Here is a 19,570-nt window from a genome sequence, read left to right as displayed (position 1 = left end):
TCTCCAAGTAGCTCATCCTTCTTGACTGAAACAAAACAAGAATTTGGAAGACCCCCCCCCCCCAGATTACCGTATCGAAAGGTTCTCAAAGTCGATGACAGAAATTGAGCCGAATCGGTAATTTCTTTTACAAGTTTCCAACTGGGAATTCAAACTCCATACAATGGGGATTTGTCCACAAAAGCACAAGTTCCTGAGAATGCTTTCAGTGGGAATAAGGCGAAAACAGTTCCCTTGAATTAGAGACGAATGTAACACGTCCTTTCACAACGAAACCTAACTGGAAACTGAAGCTGCCTTTATTTGGCACATCACGTGTGTATTTAAAAAATGGGGGTGAAAAATGTTCAAATGCATTTCCTGAAATGCAATAGCAGAAATGCAATAGCAGAAATGCAATAGCAGAAATGCTCCAGAAGATGCGAATTTCAACTGTTTTTGTTTTTATTATAGAAAATTCAGCGAGACATGTTGGGAGTATTAAAATAAACTAGCAGAACCGGTGAAAATTCCATGGAATGGCAAATATATTTAAATGTTTTTATAAGGTTGATATTTTTCTAGATAGTGCAAAATATTATTTTTTTCGACAGAAAAAACAATAAAATGCAGCAAATGAGTTTATTAACATTTCTATGAAAATAGTGTCCATTGTCTTTTAAACTAGACCTGACGTTGTCAGAGATTGTATGAGAACCAACAAATGTTTCACTCTCCCATACATCATGTCATCGAAATTGGTGAAATTGCCCAATTTTTTGTCAAAGAAAGTGTTTCCAGATCACAAAAGAGAAAACTCAATGAAAAAAAAATTATTACTGAACGTTTGATCCATCAAACTTTCAGTTAGTAAAGTGATTAAAAAGAATAATTCTATCCAAAATTGACCAGTATGCTGGTATAGTATGTTTCTTTTTGTCTTACCGGATTTCAGGACAAGAATTTATCTAGTCTGGAGTATCTGGCTAAGTACTGTTACTTGAAGTACCATCACTAGGAGAAGGTGCACTATTCCTCTGCTGAGCCAGTGTATAATTGTGTCAAGTTGTCTTATTTGAATGTAGAGTGAAGTGTCCACTCATGTTATTCGTAACAAACTTTCATACAGAGAAACCAAAGACATTCGAGGATGGAGTATAGTAGGTAATTCAAACCCGCCTGGCATTATGTTTATCTGTGTTCAGCTAAAAAGTAAAATCTTTTAGAAAAAGACTCAAAGATTCCATTATCTCTAAGAAATATTTTCACTTTTAAGGTGTTTTTAATATACATTCTTTTGGTGGTAAACAGACTTTTTAACTCTTCATGTTGTTTATGCCCTTTAGCAATGGTGAATGACCATATTAATCTTCTATCTTCTTCTATCTATCTATCTATCTATCTTCTATCTATCTATCTATTCTCTTCTATCTATTCTCTTCTATCTATTCTATCTATCTTCTATATAAATAAAATGAACTCATTTTTTCCCGTGTGAGTTTGACCTTAATAGGATTAAAATTCACAACATTACATTCAAATGTAATGTCCCCACACTTCAGCACAGGATCTGAGGTGTTCTATAGGCCTACTACCCTTACAGTTCCTTGATATTCGTACATTTCTATATTTTTTTCCGGTGAGAGTTCACTACCACGATCGGTTTGAATCAATGGAAGTTGTAAAATCTTTTCTCTCTATTCGATTCATACTCTGCCTGCGACCGTCTAGAAACCACTGTGGACACGTCCACAGGGTAATATACGAGGAACACCGGTTTGAGTTCTTAGTTGCTTAAAAAATATGGATTGGCATTTTTTAATTAAATGAAACGAACTAACATTGGATTCCAGTTTTTACAAGAAACTTTAGCAGTCGGCCGCCAGCGTTCTTCAAATCTTGCTCCGATTAGTCTCTTTAATATTTTATTTACTGCTGACTTCCTATTTTCGGATTAGTCACTTATTCATAATTTATTTCTATACATTGCATTTCTGAGAGTTTCATTAGCACAACGACTATTATGCTATCGATATTGGAAGCAGACGACATTCAAATTGGTTAACAGCGACCAACATTAAAAAAAATAAAAAACACGGTCAGTTTTCTGGTTTTATTTATTCATTTTTTTTCTTTTTCATTGAAACAAAGAAAAATAAATAAAATCTAATAAACATATTTTCATTATACACGGTAAGTTTTATTTTTTTAAATTTTGTTTTTCCATTAAAATAAAACTAAAAATTAGATTTAAATAAACATATTTGCATTTTATGCTTTTTTGAGGGTTTTCTTTTTTTTTTTTTTTTTCCCCCTTTGGTATTCTTTCACGTTCGTTTTGTTTTTTTATTCCTTTCAATTTTACGCATCATATATTAGCTAAACCAGGACGGGGGGGGGGCATCTATAAATATAAAAGCTAAAATGTGTGTGTGTGTGTTCCTTCACCCTAAACTCGGCCTCCTCAACCACCTGCAAGTGTTTTTAAAAGGTTAATTTTATCCGTTCTCAATTGTGTGTCTCTTTGACGTAGAGGTAACGTGTCAGGCATTTTTTTTTCCACCTTAGCTTTGATGCTTCAGGTTCGAACCTGTCTTCCTATCTAAACGTTTTTTCCTCTTTTACGCCTTTTTTTTAATTTTTTACATTTGTTCGCGGTTTTGCTTTATTTTGGTTTTTCTTATTTTTTTATAATATTAAAACAGAGTTCCCCTCCCTCTTACATACACACCTCCAAACACCTGGGCAACGCCGGGTACCCCCCCTGCTAGCATAGAATAAAAGCTCTTTTGGAATTCCTCCAATTTATATCAGACAGTCAAAATGACCTCAGAAGGTCAAGCATAAATAAACCCCCTGTGAAAAGAGAGTGTAAAGAGATTATTTCTTATGATGGAATTTTAGGGTTGTTATGAAAATCCGTTTTCCATGGTAACAAATTGAAAGAAAAACAAAACATAAAGCAAATTTTATGGAAAAGGGGGCACTAAAGAAATGAGCAAATAAACGATAGACCCGAAATGTAATTGAAACGATCCAAATTTTATTAAGAAAATAAAGGTTATGATTGCTTTTGTTTTCCAAAGCTAGGGTAAAAACCCTCGAAACATAAAATCAAAACATTTAAATTAAAAAAAAAAAAAGGATAAATTGTAAAGATAAAAAAATAAGCATACAAAAACGGTGTCTCTAATTGGAATTAATTATATCGAATCGAACGACAAAGTTAAATTTATCGTCCAATCGATAATGACAATAAAATGGAAAAATAATGGTTTTTCTTTTTAAAATAAAATGGTCTTACTGAAAGAAAAAAGGTACACGAAAAGTCTTTTTTAAAAATATTTGGTCTTTTTTTTTTAAACTTTAAGAGACACTCTAGAAAGTTCCAATGTTTTGCTTTCTTTGAAATAAAAACGTCCTGAAGAGAAGGGAATTTCAGTAGAAATGTCTTCCTTAATTCCTTTCTTGGAAAACACGCGATACGAATTGAGTCACACAGGCCGGCAAATTTAAATTCTGTATTTTACAGAAAAATATCTCAAAATCACTGGTTCTTTTAAGAGTCCTTGCAACTAATAGTTTCTCAGTTGATAAAACCTTGTTGCTTTTTAATTAACTGAAAATTAATGTTTTTCCCTAAAAGAGAAAAATACAATAGTTTCCCAATTAAGGCCCTGTTGCCTTTAAATTAACTCAAAATGGAATTAACGGTTTTTCCTAAAAGAGAAAAATACAAAACAAAATATTTAACATCAAAACTTTTTGGCGGAGTTCACGAAGCCCAGCCACTCGGATGTTGGTTAACTCGAGAACTGATGAAAACCGGCAAAAGCCCCCTCCCTCCTGCGCCTGTGGGGCACGAGGAGCTGACTGCTAGAAAGATGATGATAGTCACACCAGGTCAAAAAGTGTAGGTATTCTACTTAAAGACGAAAGGAAAACCAAACTCTATCTCCCGGCACCGATTGAAGGCTGCTCAGATTAAAAAATAAATTTCTGACACTTTCTACCGTCAGTAACATCTTTCTCTTAGAATGCTGAATAACTTGCATACAGTGAATGCATTGCATAAATCTGAAATAATTTTGACAAATACATGATTTTATTTTTTCTATTTGAAATGATTGTTTAAATTATTGCTAAATATGTAAGCAAGAAGTGTGCAAATATTTATTTAAAAACTGAATGCAATTAAGTAGTGCAGCACACTGCCAAAGAAAGTTGTCAATAATATTTGGTTGCATTGCACCTTCTCTTTGATTAAATAAGTTATAAGATATTCCTCCACCATCACTTTTTTGGTTTCACTTCCATCAATCTTCACACTACAAAGTGTTCCCAATGATGCAGAGTTAAACAGAATTGAGGGGAAAAATACCAAAATACCAAAGTCTTATGTATGAAGTGTAAAGAAACTGAAATCTTAGTAATTATAAGAGTAACTGAATTCCTGAAAAGGAATTTCAAAAATTACCTGGCAAATATACTCGGTGAACCAAGTGCAATAGAGATTTAAACAATTGCGCTTAAAGGGATGGGCAGTATCTCTATGTTGGAATATATAATAGTGGTTGGCATCCGGTAGGATGCACCATCCTCAGTTTGAACAAACTGATAATAAAATTGAAAAAGATAAGAGAAATATTCTTTTGTTGGGCATTCTATCGTCATGTCTTAGAAATAAAGTAACTCTAGCAAAGTTAAAAACAATAACATAATTTGTTTAACAACTTAACCTTTTGATTTGATTAAGTGTAGTATCTGTTTGAATGCTTCACTTAGTCTTTGGTTAGTGAAGAAGTTCTTCTAAACTGAAACAATTTTTATTTTTGTTCCAAAACAAAGTGCTCTGTTTTTGGTAGCTAGATCCCCCCCCCACCGCCCACATAAAAAATTGACCTTGTGCCTTGCTCTGCTCTTGAGGGGAGGCAAGTAAATAAGAACACTAATTTTAAGTTTTAGTGCATTTTTCAAAAATATACAAATCCTGTGTATACTTTTGACATGATTATCAAAGATCCGAAAGTCCCTTTAACCTCTCGGGTTGTCGAGGTACTGCATTATTTCATACAGCGTATCTTCAGCAAGAATAGCCTGACAGTGCTCATCCCTCTCCAGGATTAAGAGCACATACAGTACTTGGTTTCATCAAATCGTTACCCATTTTAGTACTAGCCAGGTTGAATGTCGCTTAACTTTAGTGATATAATGAAAATCAGTGTGCCAACGTGATTATGTTGTGTATAAGAAGATTATAATAAAGCTAATGAATTTTCATTTTACAAGAAAATTAGGTCATATGTTCCTCCTTGAGTCAATATTTGTTATACACTAATAGGCCGCCCGGTGTTCCCTGGTCAGAAAATACGCTTAAATATGATATTTTAATTTATGCAGATTTCGGATTATTATATTGTACCATTTCAAGTTAAAAAAAAAAAATGATTTCAGTGCTATCAGCTGGAATCGAAACCAAAACATTTAATGTTCTATGTCCCCTACTGTTTGAGCTCTCACCAGATAGACAAGATTTAAAATGAAACCACGCCAAGCTATGAATGAATTTGTGCATATGTAAAACTAATAGAAATATGCCTGCAATTTGAAATGAACATTTTGCATTTCAACTTGCCGACATATTTCTGTAAGCGTTATTCGTCCAATCAAGCATTGATTTTACTTGTTATAAACCATCCTTGGTGTATTACCATTTCCTGTTTATTTCAGTGTTGTGACAGTAGTTTAAGAGTTTATCGGTTAAATATTCTCACACAGGCACACACATACATACATTTACTGTTTTATTATATAGATTTAATTGACTAGAAGAGAAGAATAATGTGTATAAAAATTCTCTTATGATTAGTGGATGCTCACAACCTCTTAATCTTTTTCTTTTAATACAATACTAAACTGCTCATCTGTAAGCGTTTATCATATACATTATCAAATATATAATTTTTTAATGTTAACATTGGTTGATTTTGTTTTTTCAAGAAAGTATGTACTTTAAAATGATTAACATTGTAGAATTATGAAAACTTTGAATTTTCTCTTATAGTGATTTAAGTCCTCCACCATTTGTGACATCATCCAGTGTACCCGGTGACATAAATTCATTTTTATACATACACTAGCTTGGCTGCCCGGCATTGGCCGGGTGTTTGGAGATGTGTGTTGAGCAAAAAAAAAAAGTGATAGTAGGCAGGCAGACTCGAACTCGTGACGCTTTAGCTGTTGCACCTATTGCCAAACCAAAAGTGACATAGGTTTAAATTAAGGCTAGATAATCGAAAAGGAATGTTTTTTGGCTATTTTTTCGATATCTGTCATCCGAGCTTCAAAACGATACTGAACTCATAAAAATCCGTCACTTCTGAAAGTTTTTGTGTGACATTTAAACAGGAGAGATTTATATTATAGATTACATCACCATTTTTCTTCTCCTTGTTGGTAATATAGAAAAAAATCATGAAATCCTTGTTGGTAATATAGAAAAAAATCATGAAATCCTTGTTGATAATATAGAAAAAAATCATGAAATCCTTGTTGGTAATATAGAAAAAAATCATGAAATCCTTGTTGGTAATATAGAAAAAAATCATGAAATCGTTTGATTTGGGATTTTCTTCAAAGAACATCTCAATTTCCAGGCTAACATTGGTCAACATGATGTAAGAAATCAACAACCAAGATAAGAATTGTAGTTTGAATAATCAAAATTCTGAAATGTAAATCTGAAGTGTACTTTAGAATTCTGCTGAAACCATCGCATCTGAGCACATACCCCTCCCAGTTCCCTAATATGCACATGGCTAATGGTGCACCCTGATGCATAATCATCTCAAAGATTGTATTTTTTCCTATTTTGAAATCTAATCTCAAAATGAAATGAAGAACGGTAACCTTTGAGGAAGAAAAAAAAGTGAAAAGGTTATTATATGACATTTTTAAACTGTTTCTTAGAATTCAGTGTTTGGGAAATTTAACTTTGCATAAAACTTGAATTTAGTTTCACCTCCATAAGTTTTTCGCCTTTTGCTTTTTTTTTTTTAATTAAATTTTTTTTTCATTTCTATATCCTTAAATTCTTTGTCAGACAATCTAACAAGTGATATGCTGAGATCTGGTAATACCCTAGGCCAACTTTTTGATAGAATATCTCAAAGATTTAAGTCCTAGTACTGATAAATATTACCCCAGTTTGCATATGATCGAGTGCCCCCCCTCTCCTGCATGCAACTGTTATTTTGAGGCCGCATATCCATTCCCGTTTTTGTTTAGTTAGAAAAGTATCTAAAGTTTGTCTTATAATACTTGTAAAGTGGTATTAGGAATTTAAACACCATGAATATTCTCAATTTTTGCATATACAGCATTCTCAGTGTTTTTTTTTTATGCCAAATTTGATGCATTGCAATGCATAGTTTTGTTTGTCAATGTTGTAATGTATGTTTGTTACAAATGGCAGACGTGATGAGAAAAATATCTGGCTTAGGGTAGAATCATGTAGAATTTGGTTCTCTACTTGGAAAAATAATCGCCTACAGAAGTTATGTTCATTCAAATAATGTTCAGTCAGATTTTATATCCATAGATTACCAGCTGATACATTAAGTGATCTTACAGTGTGATAATTTCTATTGGGGGCAGGCTTTTGGGCCCTTAATCTGATGTATTGTGTTCCGTTGTAAGAACCGTTCCTTCTGATTGTAAGAGACTATCATTTTAAACTTTTTGTTTTAAAACTCAAGCATAATATTTGGAAGAAATATCGATTTGTTGCAGTGACTGACGTGATTTCAACTACAGTGTTGAAATAAAGAACTGTAATCAGATGAAGATGACAAGCAGATGATTACAATTTTTGCACTGAATGCACTCAACTTCACAATAGGTTTTGAGCTTTCAAGTGTTGCAATGACCTTAGTTGTATGTTGTTAACCTAAAAACTACTTTTTGTGTCAAGACACTCGATCATCTGTTTTACATGCTGGTATCTGTTGGATGACTTTAAGAATTTAACTTCCAACTGAACAGGTCTGTATTTATGCCTCTTCCCTTTCAGTCCATTTTCACCATTTCCTCCTAAGTTTTCCTTGGCCATCTCCTGTGAACTGGATCTGCTATCTTAACTGTTCTGCATCAACTAACTCAAGAACTTTCATCTATTTCTTTCAATGTGGCCATACCATCAAAGTTTCTTGGTCTGCACACATTTCCCTGTATTCTCCAGATTCGATCTTCCTCTAAGGTAATTAGATCTGAGACTAATTTTTAATTTTTCCAAATAGTTTAACTCCTGTTTTTTATTTTTTTTATTTTTTTATATTTTTATTTTATTTTATTTTTTTAAAAACTTTTTTAAACTCCTGATGACATGTCAGTGTTTCAAGGCTGCTTCATGCCAAACATTGTACAATTCTGTCATAGTGTTGGAGTCTAAAGGAAAAATAATGAACAGAAATTTATTACTAGCAAAGATTCCCCCCACTTCGCACGGGACTTTGCTGTGTGCTCAAGTACCCACTTCGTGGGCAAGTGTAAATGGATGTTGTAAGAGCAACTATTTCTTAAGGTGTTTAAAATTTTAAAAATATCTTCTGAAGTGACTGAAATCCAACTTTGAACTTTAAAGCAAACAGGTTATATCAAAGTTGGCAGTTATATTATTACACATAAAAATTGAAACAATTACAAAGAATCACAATGGTTAATATTTGTTAGGGGACGGTGTGGAGGAGGGTGATCTGATTCAAATTCACAAAGAAGTGACGGACCCCAACTTACTGTGCACCATCCCTAGGTGGGGGAGTTTATGTGGAATCGCACTAAATGACCTTGAAAAAATAGTGTGCAGACTATCATGTCAAGTTTGGTCATAATCGGTCCAGTGGTATGGGATGTAGGAGAGTATATATACATACGATATGACTTCGAGCTTCGACTGTAACCTTAAAAAGTGGTGTACCATCTCTAGATGGGATTAAGTAATAGTTTGTGTGTGTGTGTGTGTGTGTGTGTGCGCGCGCGCATATGACACACTCTCCTACAATCCATACCACTAAATAGAGTTTAGTGGTATGGATTGTAGGAGTGTCATATGCGTGTGCACACACACACACGCACACTATTATATATATATATATATATATGTATATGTAAATATAGATTCCTGAATGAGTGTAGTAGCAACTATGTTTGCAATAAATTTTATTAAAGGTAGAATAGCGTGATAGGAATTTTGTTTAGATTTGGTGATTAAGGCAGATTTATGGCGTTAGAACAAAGTGACCCATTGCGTCACTCATTCAGCTTGAGTTAGTGTTTGAATCAGGTAAATGTTTTCAAAGTTTAATATAAAAAAAATTAAAACATAATCTTAAATCAATAACTTTCTATTCCTACTGACAAATATATTTGGTTAATTCCTATTTCAGTTATGTAAATTATTTAGAGTTGAAAGAACACACACTCATACAGGATTATGCTCTTCTCTTCACTAGCACCAGACGTTTGCTCTTAGTATCAGCAGCAGTAGTACTTCTCTTCACTACAATACCAACAAGCAAAACATGCACAAACGACGTTGCATCTAGATGCTTTGGATGCTTGTTGGTATTGTAAAAAAAAAAAAGTCATCTTCTCTAGCGAAAAACTCACTCCTTATATCCAGCTATTTTGAACTGCCAAAAGCCCCCATTTTTCATAATCATGGCTCTCGCGCGCATGCACCGTTTCCTTGCATGAGCATGTTGTATTCATGTGAATGTCATTTGTTGCTGGGATCTGACGTCAATTTTAAGGTTGCCTTAACTTTAGTACAACTTTCCAGACTTTGAAAAAATATTGCTGAACTTTATTAAAATCGTTTCAGCGACTGCTGCAGGATTGATATGGAAAGAATTCAAAATTGAAAAGGATTACGATTATTCTTAGTTCACATCACAACGGATTTTGTGAAATGTTGGCACATGTGTTTTATGTTTAAATGTTCACATGTGTTTTATGTTTAAATGTTGACATGTGTTTTATGTTTAAATGTTCATGTGTGTTTTATGTTTAAATGTTCATGTGTGTTTTATGTTTAAATGTTGACATGTGTTCTATGTTTAAATGTTGACATGTGTTTTATGTTTAAATGTTGACATGTGTTTTATGTTTAAATGTTCACGTGTGTTTTATGTTTAAATGTTGACATGTGTTCTATGTTTAAATGTTGACATGTGTTTTATGTTTAAATGTTGGCATGTGTTTTATGTTTAAATGTTGACATGTGTTTTATGTTTAAATGTTGACATGTGTTTTATGTTTAAATGTTGGCATGTGTTTTATGTTTAAATGTTGACATGTGTTTTATGTTTAAATGTTGACATGTGTTTTATGTTTAAATGTTGACATTTGTTTTATGTTTAAATGTTGACATGTGTTTTATGTTTAAATGTTGACATGTGTTTTATGTTTAAATGTTGACATGTGTTTTATGTTTAAATGTTGACATGTGTTTTATGTTTAAATGTTGACATGTGTTTTATGTTTAAATGTTGACATGTGTTTTATGGTTAAATGTTGGCACATGTGTTTTATGTTTAAATGTTGGCACATGTGTTTTATGTTTAAATGTTGACATGTGTTTTATGTTTAAATGTTGACATGTGTTTTATGTTTAAATGTTGACATGTGTTTTATGTTTAAATGTTGACATGTGTTTTATGTTTAAATGTTGGCACATGTGTTTTATGTTTAAATGTTGGCACATGTGTTTTATGTTTAAATGTTGGCACATGTGTTTTATGTTTAAATGTTGACATGTGTTTTATGTTTAAATGTTGACATGTGTTTTATGTTTAAATGTTGACATGTGTTTTATGTTTAAATGTTGACATTTGTTTTATGTTTAAATGTTGACATGTGTTTTATGTTTAAATGTTGACATGTGTTTTATGTTTAAATGTTGACATGTGTTTTATGTTTAAATGTTGACATGTGTTTTATGTTTAAATGTTGACATGTGTTTTATGTTTAAATGTTGACATGTGTTTTATGTTTAAATGTTGACATGTGTTTTATGGTTAAATGTTGACATGTGTTTTATGGTTAAATGTTGGCACATGTGTTTTATGTTTAAATGTTGACATGTGTTTTATGTTTAAATGTTGACATGTGTTTTATGGTTAAATGTTGACATGTGTTTTATGGTTAAATGTTGGCACATGTGTTTTATGTTTAAATGCAAAAGTGAGCATAATGTATTTCTTTACATTACCAACATGGTGTTGGAAGTTTTTCTCCTTCCAGTCGGCGATTTTCTCATTGATTTTATACCGCTGGAAACAGAAGGGTTATTGAATGTTGTTGTTGCACCAGTGTAGTGTCTTGTAATCGCCATAGTTCAACATAATTAATATAACTTGGGGATAGTATGAACCCCTCTCATTCCACGAACTTATGGGATAATGCTATTGAATAAAAGTAAGACATTTACTTTCGATTATCTGGAACCATATCCACACGATGCTGCTAATTGTAAATATGCCGTTGGTTTTGCTCCAATCTCATTGGCAATGATTGCATGGCATTCATTAACCCAACCTTTTTTATTTATCATTAGAAGGGATTTGGTGGGATCTAACATTTATTCTATGTGATAGAAGTGAATGTTGGTCCTGCATAATTTGATGATTTAATTTTCTTCAATGACATCTTTTCTGTGTCAAGTTTTAAAAAAGGTGACCGAGTTTCCCACTTTGTAACAACAGAAGCGTTGTGTTGGGTAAAAAAAAAAAAAAAAAAAATGAAAACGTTTTACTATCCAACGAAATCCCATTTTTTCTTTTATTTGTATAGTAACTGCGGTCAGTGTGTGTGAAAATGTAATTTTAACCAACAAATTGACTTCACACGATAAACAGGATTTTAGTCTCTTTTCTAAGTTATATAATTGATAATTTTTCTCTCTAGGTGTCTAGCTCAACTGTTGTATTAAAAAAAAAAATTCTTTCTTGTGGACATGTGTTTTTCTCGCCACAGCCTTTCACTCAATTAGTAAAACATTTTCTTATTAGGAAATCATCAAAAGCTATAAAAAATGTTGAAATATTTTACAAAAAAAAAAGAAAAAAAGACATATCTATTCAGATTAAAGCTGCAGCACGTTGTACATCTGAGAACATTTGTTTCTTCCATATTTCTTCCATATTTCTTCCATATGCCTCTCGTCAGCTAAAAGTTCCATGAAAAGTTAGTTTCCTAGAACTTCCTATCTGTGCTATAATGGTCATCTTCAAATCCAAAATCAACAAAAATATCATTCATCATTTTCAATTTTTTCATTATATTCATCATCTAGTTAAGAAGAGTTAAGTAATTTTAAAAATCCAAATAAGTTATTTCTAACTTATCATGGCTGACAGAATAAGAACAATCTAACCTTCGAAATTCTTTATAAATTCCTGAATTTATCAAGATGCACCTGCAAATAGTCACAAGTTACATTGGCTGAAATATTGTAAAGATAATAATCGAGATGAAAATAGTCGGAATAATTCAAACAATGCAGTCTTTAATGATTGAGAAAAGGACTGCTGTTAAAGAGTAGAAACAACAAAAACAAATCCAGTAATAATAGGAACATGTTAGGAGATAAATGAGCTTGAGCTGGCTTCCTTCAAAGGAAGAAGTTTCTAAGGACTATTAAATTCATAAATGAGTCTTCAGTCGCATATATACCTCTAGTCAGATTAGATGACATTAGGGTTATGCAGTTCTTGCCTTAAGATATGTCATCCCACATACAGCACCTAGTGTTTCCACTAGATATTGATCAGGCTCAACATTGCTTAACTTCTGTCTTCAACTCTCACTGGCAAAGTTTTACTTCCATACTGTGTATAAAGATTCTTCTCTTGGTTAACAGTGGTAAAACTCTGCTGGTTAGTAATGGCAGAATTGTATCTATTTATTATGTATATTTTGGCAGCAAGTCATTATTCAAGCCTATCTGATTGAACTCAGCAGGTATTCTTTTTTTCTGGATATCTTTCTGATTTGCCAAGCAGTCTTTTTTTTTAATTCAGTTGGCATGTTGTATAAAATGGTGCCCAAAAGTTGTTGTTCAGCCATATTCTACTCGAGCGCTTTCTATCGGTGCATCTGATTATCATCAGGAGCGATTTTTGTCATTTTCTTTTCCTTTGAGGCTTAGTGTATTTATAGTTTTTTTATTGGTTAAAGTTGGGTGCAGGATGGTTAGGGGCGAATTATTTATATTTTTAATTTCGATTTTCTTATTTTATAGTTTATTTATTTAGTTTCTGGTTAGTTATTAAATACTGTTAGTATATTTTTCCCGGTGTTAAATGAGATCTGGTATAAAAAGGGATGTAGTTTTTTTATAGGTATGACTTCTAGTAATTTTAGTTGTGTTCAATCCGATGTGCTTGAAAATATATATATATATATATATATATATAATCAAAAGGAATATATCTCGACAGTATAAGGCAATGTGTACAGAATCGGGAGGCTTTGGCCATGTTGAAAGAATGAATGAGAGATTTTGATAGATGTAGAACAGTTGGGAATTCAGCCAGATCTTCTTTGATGGATGTTGTCCACTAATATGCTTGCATAGCCCAGGCGGAACGATGATACAAATTCTTCTTCTGGGTGACCTGCTGCTTTGTTTGAACCATTGAAGACACCAGACAGGCTGCAGAAACTTCTAGTTAAGGTGTTGGCCAAGAAGAGCAGTTGGATGCATTTATGTCCATCTTCTCGTTTTTTTATCCAGACATTCTCTCAATTCACTTTGTACCCATAACGTTGCATAGCATTGTCATAGCCTTTCCTCGGCCTGAAATCTATCTAGATAAAAATATATTTTAACTTTAATTTAAAAATATATTTTAACTTTAATTAAAAAATATATTTTAACTTTAATTTAAAAATATATTTTAACTTTAATTAAAAAATATATTTTAACTTTAATTAAAAAATATATTTTAACTTTAAATTTAAAAATATATTTTAACTTTAATTAAAAAATATATTTTAACTTTTAATTAAAAAATATATTTTAACTTTAATTAAAAAATATATTTTAACTTTAATTAAAAAATATATTTTAACTTTAATTAAAAAATATATTTTAACTTTAATTAAAAAATATATTTTAACTTTAATTAAAAAATATATTTTAACTTTAATTAAAAAATATATTTTAACTTTTAATTAAAAAATATATTTTAACTTTAATTAAAAAATATATTTTAACTTTAATTAAAAAATGACAAAAATGATGTTTACAAAAGTTTTTGATTTCTAATCACTTTTATTGTTTAAATATGTTTTTAAAATTTTTTTTCAGCCAACATCTTTGTTCATTACTTGCATGGACAGTCGTATTTTAACGTCTCGTTTTGCCACACTCGATGTCGGAGATTCTTTTATTCTCAGGAATGCGGGAAATTTCATCCCTCCTGCTGAAAGTGTATCGTTTGACTCGATGACGACTGAGCCAGCTGCTTTGGAACTAGCTTGTCTTAGCAATGTCCGACATGTCTTTGTTTGTGGGCATTCAGATTGCAAGGTGAGAACATTTTTTTTTCTTTTTCGAATTTGTTCTTTGATTTGTTATTTCATTAAAAAAAAATGAATCATTTGTTTTATGTGTTGGGTAGCTTTAAGGAATTGACGTTTAAATTAACTTATGTCTGACCCGATTTAGTTATTTTTTTCTTTTGTCTTTATCATTTCTTCCTATGCGTTTCCTTGACCTTTCCCATGTAAACTAAACTTGCTACATCAACTGTTCTACATCTATAAACCCAAAAGTTCTCATCCATTCTTTCGACTTTACCATACAATTGAATTCTACTCTCTTGCACACAACTTATTATACTGTCCTGATTTAATCTTTCTCTGACGTCATCAGAATTAAGCCTGTCTTTAAGACTTGCATTACATATATTATTCTCAAATTATTTCTCTCGTTCATGCAACGTATGTCTTCAACCGTCACTGTCCAGCTTTTCACTTCATGCATCACACTCAGTAGACATACATGATAGACCCTTACTCTTTTTTTTTCATATTCACCCCAAAACAATGGCAAACTGCCGCCAAGACATAAGGGCCCACTGTGAATTAAAATATTCCTGTGAACATGATTGCTAAGTAGGGAGATGAGCAATGAAATGTTTTTTCACATTACATTTAAACGTCTGCATCTTAATACAGTCGGAGAAGCAGGACACTGGAGGGATTTCCAAAGTCTAGCAATTCAAGGGAAGAAACTTTCAGAGTAAAAGGCTTTGCAACATCAAAGATCACTACAGTAAAGGCGTGGAATTTTGCTGTTTGTCTGATCATGGGTTTTTGAGTTCGTTGGAGCACATTCCATTAAAGTACTTGTAAAACAAGAACAGGGATGCAACATTGCAGCGATGAGACAGAGGTTAAAGTTTGGATGACAGTGCAGGACCTATTAGATTTTTTTTTTACACTGTTTAATAGAGAGACTTGTGATTGATGCATCAGTTCAATACGTGGTCACACTACTGCATGCATGAATGAATAGTGGCCTTATAGAGATATATGGTACTGTCAAGTGAGTATTTTTCGAGTGAGGTAGAGAGAATCCACTTTCTTTGCAGCAGTCTTGGCAATGTCTTCTATGTATTTGCTCAAATTCATACGACCTATGAATCTTAAGCTGAAGAGCTTGAATGATCAACTCTCGACTTGGTTAGCAGTGCTACATATATAAAAGGCAATGTTTGTTATTTCAACAGAACATTCAAGTAAGTTTCAGTAAGCCTTAATTTTTTCACAGAATTTAAAGACAGAATTGAAATTCTTTCAATTCCATCTAAAATCACTTTGGGCAATTATCAATTAGATCATAAAATAACTGAAATATATTACAGTGTAAACAAATGAAATTTTTTTTGTACATTTTCTTTGCTTCATAAAATGAGAATGATATGATGGTGTGCTATGTTCTAAAGATTGATTTATATCTTCTGAGATCAGCAGATAAAATCCGGGCAGTAAAGATGTGTGCAGAACTGGAGACTTTGATAGTATGGCCATGTTGAAAAAATGAACGAGAGTCCTTTGGTTAGATGTAGAACAGGTGAGGTAGCAGGTTCAGTTCACAGGTGAAGGCCAAGGAAAATATTGGAGAAAATCTTAAGAATGGACTTAAAGACCTGGCCAGAAATAAGTTAGTTTGGAAATCAATTTTTAAGTGCTCCAACATATGCCAGCATGAAAAATGGATGTCAAACCAAATATGATTGTGTTACATTGTTGGAATCCTGTTTTTTTTTTACTTGGGAGTCATCACTTACCAAGGCTTGAAGGCCACTGAAGGATAAGGGTTAATGAATGTAAGGTTGTAATATCGTTAATGGTGTAAATTGCGAAGAATTTGATTATTTATGGGAACCGCTCAACAGGAACTTGTTTACATTAGATTTGAAGGCTACCATGTTGTAGTCAACTGGGAAACATGCCAGTAGAACAGTGTTCCACAGGCGAGCAGTTCTGAGAAATAAGCTTTGTTTATGGAATCTGCATTTAGATTTAGGCACAGATATTGGAGGAAATTGTATATAATGGCTGTAGCAAGTACAGCGTTTTTTGTGAAAGTTTGGCAAGGAGAGATTCGTGTTCATTTAAGCATTTGCCATAAAAATAATGAGAGCAGAGACTGGTTCGCAACATTTCTTCTGGGGAAAGAGATTGAAGGGAAGAAAGGACACCACCTACTAGGTTTCAAAGCTGGTTTTGAACTCTATCAAGGCTGTATAGGGTGCACCGAGCAGTTCCTGTTCAAATGTAGCAAAAGTACTCCATTTTAGGGTGTACCTGGCTCTTATACAGATAGAGGTTGCATCGGCAGTGAGGTACCTACTGGAGCGGTAAAGTGATCCAACCATTTTTCCAGCAATCTTGGCAACAGATTTGATGTACGTGTTCTATTTCAGATCAAGAATGAAGGTCAGTCCCAGAAGATTGTCAAGACATGGAGTTTCCCCAAGACGACTACCCATTAATTTCGATTGGAGCACGTTGGGAGTCAGTGTTTATGATAAGGAGAGAAGCTTGGTTTTTGATGCATTAAAATCAACCAGCCACCTTTTTCCCTATTTCACTATATTCTCAAGATCAGAAGAGAGAGAATCAGAACAATCTTGGTCATTGCTGGCTTTCAAAGTGTTGCCATAGATTCTGGTGTCATCTGTTGATGTTAAAAATGTCAGATCCTGCCAGGTGTTGACTGAACACCAACCATGATTTTGATGAGGCAAAACACTGGTTAATAAAAACTATGCAACCGTTTGAAAGAGAAAGCCTTAATTTCAAAGACCTGTTACATCTAAGACAATGAATACTAGCATTATGTGAGTTTTTCGATCACCACCAGAGAGCCTGTAATCTTTTCATTGACAGCAGATAGCTGAATACGTTATTGAAATGTAAGCTTTCAGTAGATGAAGTGAAGTCTGTTTCTTTCCCCTTTTTCTTGTTGCAGTCGTCTCTTTGGGGGAAGCTGGTTCAACCTTCCTAGGATGAATACTGCTGACATATAGTACATCTTATCTGGCAGTTTCTAAACATGATCATTCTTTCTCTTCCTGGCCAGAAAAAAAAGAATGATTTGATCAGCTTATCTACTGTTATTAGTGATGAGTGGCATAACTGTTTTTGCTTCCCACCCTTGGTATTTGATAACCTGTTAACCTTCAAAATTCCAAAAATCCCACAAAATATTTATTTTCAAGGAACTACAATCAAGGGTTTAATTTTGAACTACTGTTATTAGTCCGAGACTTTCATCTTATTACAGTACTCCTATACATATACAGCCATCGTCAAAGAAAACCAAAGATTTTTCAAAACAAAAATATATTATTCAAATTATTGAAAAATTGTTAAATTAACTGGCTATGTAAACAAGCAAATAAAGACTGGATACACAAACAAACAAAACAAAAGATTTTTCAAAACAAAAACATAATTCAACCTGCTCTAACCAAGTTTGTCGACCTGTTCCATAAATCCCCAAACTGCAACATGAAATATCTCCAGAAAAAAAACACGAATAAACCTAGAACCCCATCCTTCAACGTAGATCCCTACTACCATGTCTCCTTCTCCAACATCAGGGGTCTACGTTCCAACCTTCCAGAGGTTGAAACACAATTACAGGAGATGAAACCGAACATATTATTTCTAAGTGAAACTGGCATAGGGCTGACTACTTCCCTAGAGTAGTTCATAATTAAAGGATACTCTAACTTAACAGATAAATCTGACCCCCAAGATCGCCATGAGCATGGAATATGTGCCTACATTAAAGATGGCTTTCCTTGTAGTAGGGATATCTCCAGAGAAGACCCTAATTTACCTTATATGTGCTTCTGGATTGCACTTGCTTACACCACCGCATTTATATTTGCCCTCTATCGCCCCCACAACAGCAGAGTTACTATCTTTAAAAGAATATCTGAGAAATTTTTTTTTTTTTTTTTTACACAGTGATCACCACTTATCAAGGCCCGGAAGCCACTCAGGGATAAGGATTATTGCAAGTACATTACGTTAGTGTGGAGATTTGATGAAGTGTTTACTTAAGGGGGCGGTTCATTAGGAATTTGTTAACATTGGACTTGAAGACATCCAAGTTGTAGTCCGGTGGGAAGCAGGCAGACGGAACAGTTCCACAGGCGTGCAGTTCTAAGAAAGAAGCTTTGTTCATGGAATCCGCGTTTTGATTTAGGCACAGATATAGAGTGGGGGAAATTTTTCACAGTGGATTCAGCTAGACGGGTGTTTTTCGTGAAAGATTGGCGAGGGGGGACCAGAGATTGGAGTTCAGATGAGCACCTGCCATGGAAATAACGATAAAACAAGGATAGGCTCGCAACATCTCTTCTGTGGGAGAGAGGTTGCAGGGTAGAGAAAAGGGCATCCCCCCACTAAGCCACAAAGTCTATTTTGTACTCTGTCAAGGCAGGATAGGCTGTTTTTAGCAGCTCCTGCCCAGATATGACAACAGTATTCCATCCTTGATCACATCCTGTCTGCTCATCCTTCGGCTTACATTCACATTTGTGGTGACTTCAATGTCCACAATGTGGAATGGCTGACCCACTCAAAGAAGACAGATGATGAGGGGAGGGTCTGTCATGATTTTGCCATTGCCTATGACCTCACCCAGATTGTCCACGAACACACCCGTATGCCCGATACTACTGGTCAGCATGCAAGCCTTCTAGACCTTTTTCTAACAACTTCCCTTGAGCTATGCCCATGTTTCATTCTATCTTTGGGATCTTCCGACCACTCGGTTGTATCAGTTAAGATAAAAATGAAATGAAATAAGTCTTCAGACGTACCTCTCCACCATACTGTATATCGATACACTATGGCTGATTGGGATAGCTTCCGTACATTCATATCTGACCTACCTCTGCATTCCATGTTTTAAAAAGGATGTCCTCTATAGTATCAGATCTGACCGAATGGTTAATTATAGGTATTGACCGATTCATACCATCCAAAAAATTCCAACAAA

The 19,570-nt window shown here is 33.5% G+C and overlaps 1 protein-coding gene across 1 annotated transcript in view; it reads left to right on the top strand.

The window, feature by feature from the left end:
• LOC145246771 (beta carbonic anhydrase 1-like) overlaps positions 1 to 19,570 on the top strand; it is a 139,679-nt gene that overhangs the window by 104,021 nt on the left and 16,088 nt on the right. The window contains exon 2 of the mRNA XM_080108554.1: positions 14,351 to 14,572. Within this exon, the coding sequence (XP_079964680.1) occupies positions 14,351 to 14,572 (222 nt within the window). The remainder of the gene's footprint in view (positions 1 to 14,350; positions 14,573 to 19,570) is intronic.

Source organism: Euprymna scolopes, chromosome 24 (genome assembly GCF_053919585.1).
Source record: "Euprymna scolopes isolate OS-2025 chromosome 24, ASM5391958v1, whole genome shotgun sequence".
NCBI lineage: Eukaryota > Metazoa > Mollusca > Cephalopoda > Sepiida > Sepiolidae > Euprymna > Euprymna scolopes.
The sequence above is the reverse complement of the archived record's forward strand: the minus strand, read 5'-3'. Positions and strand labels throughout refer to the sequence as shown.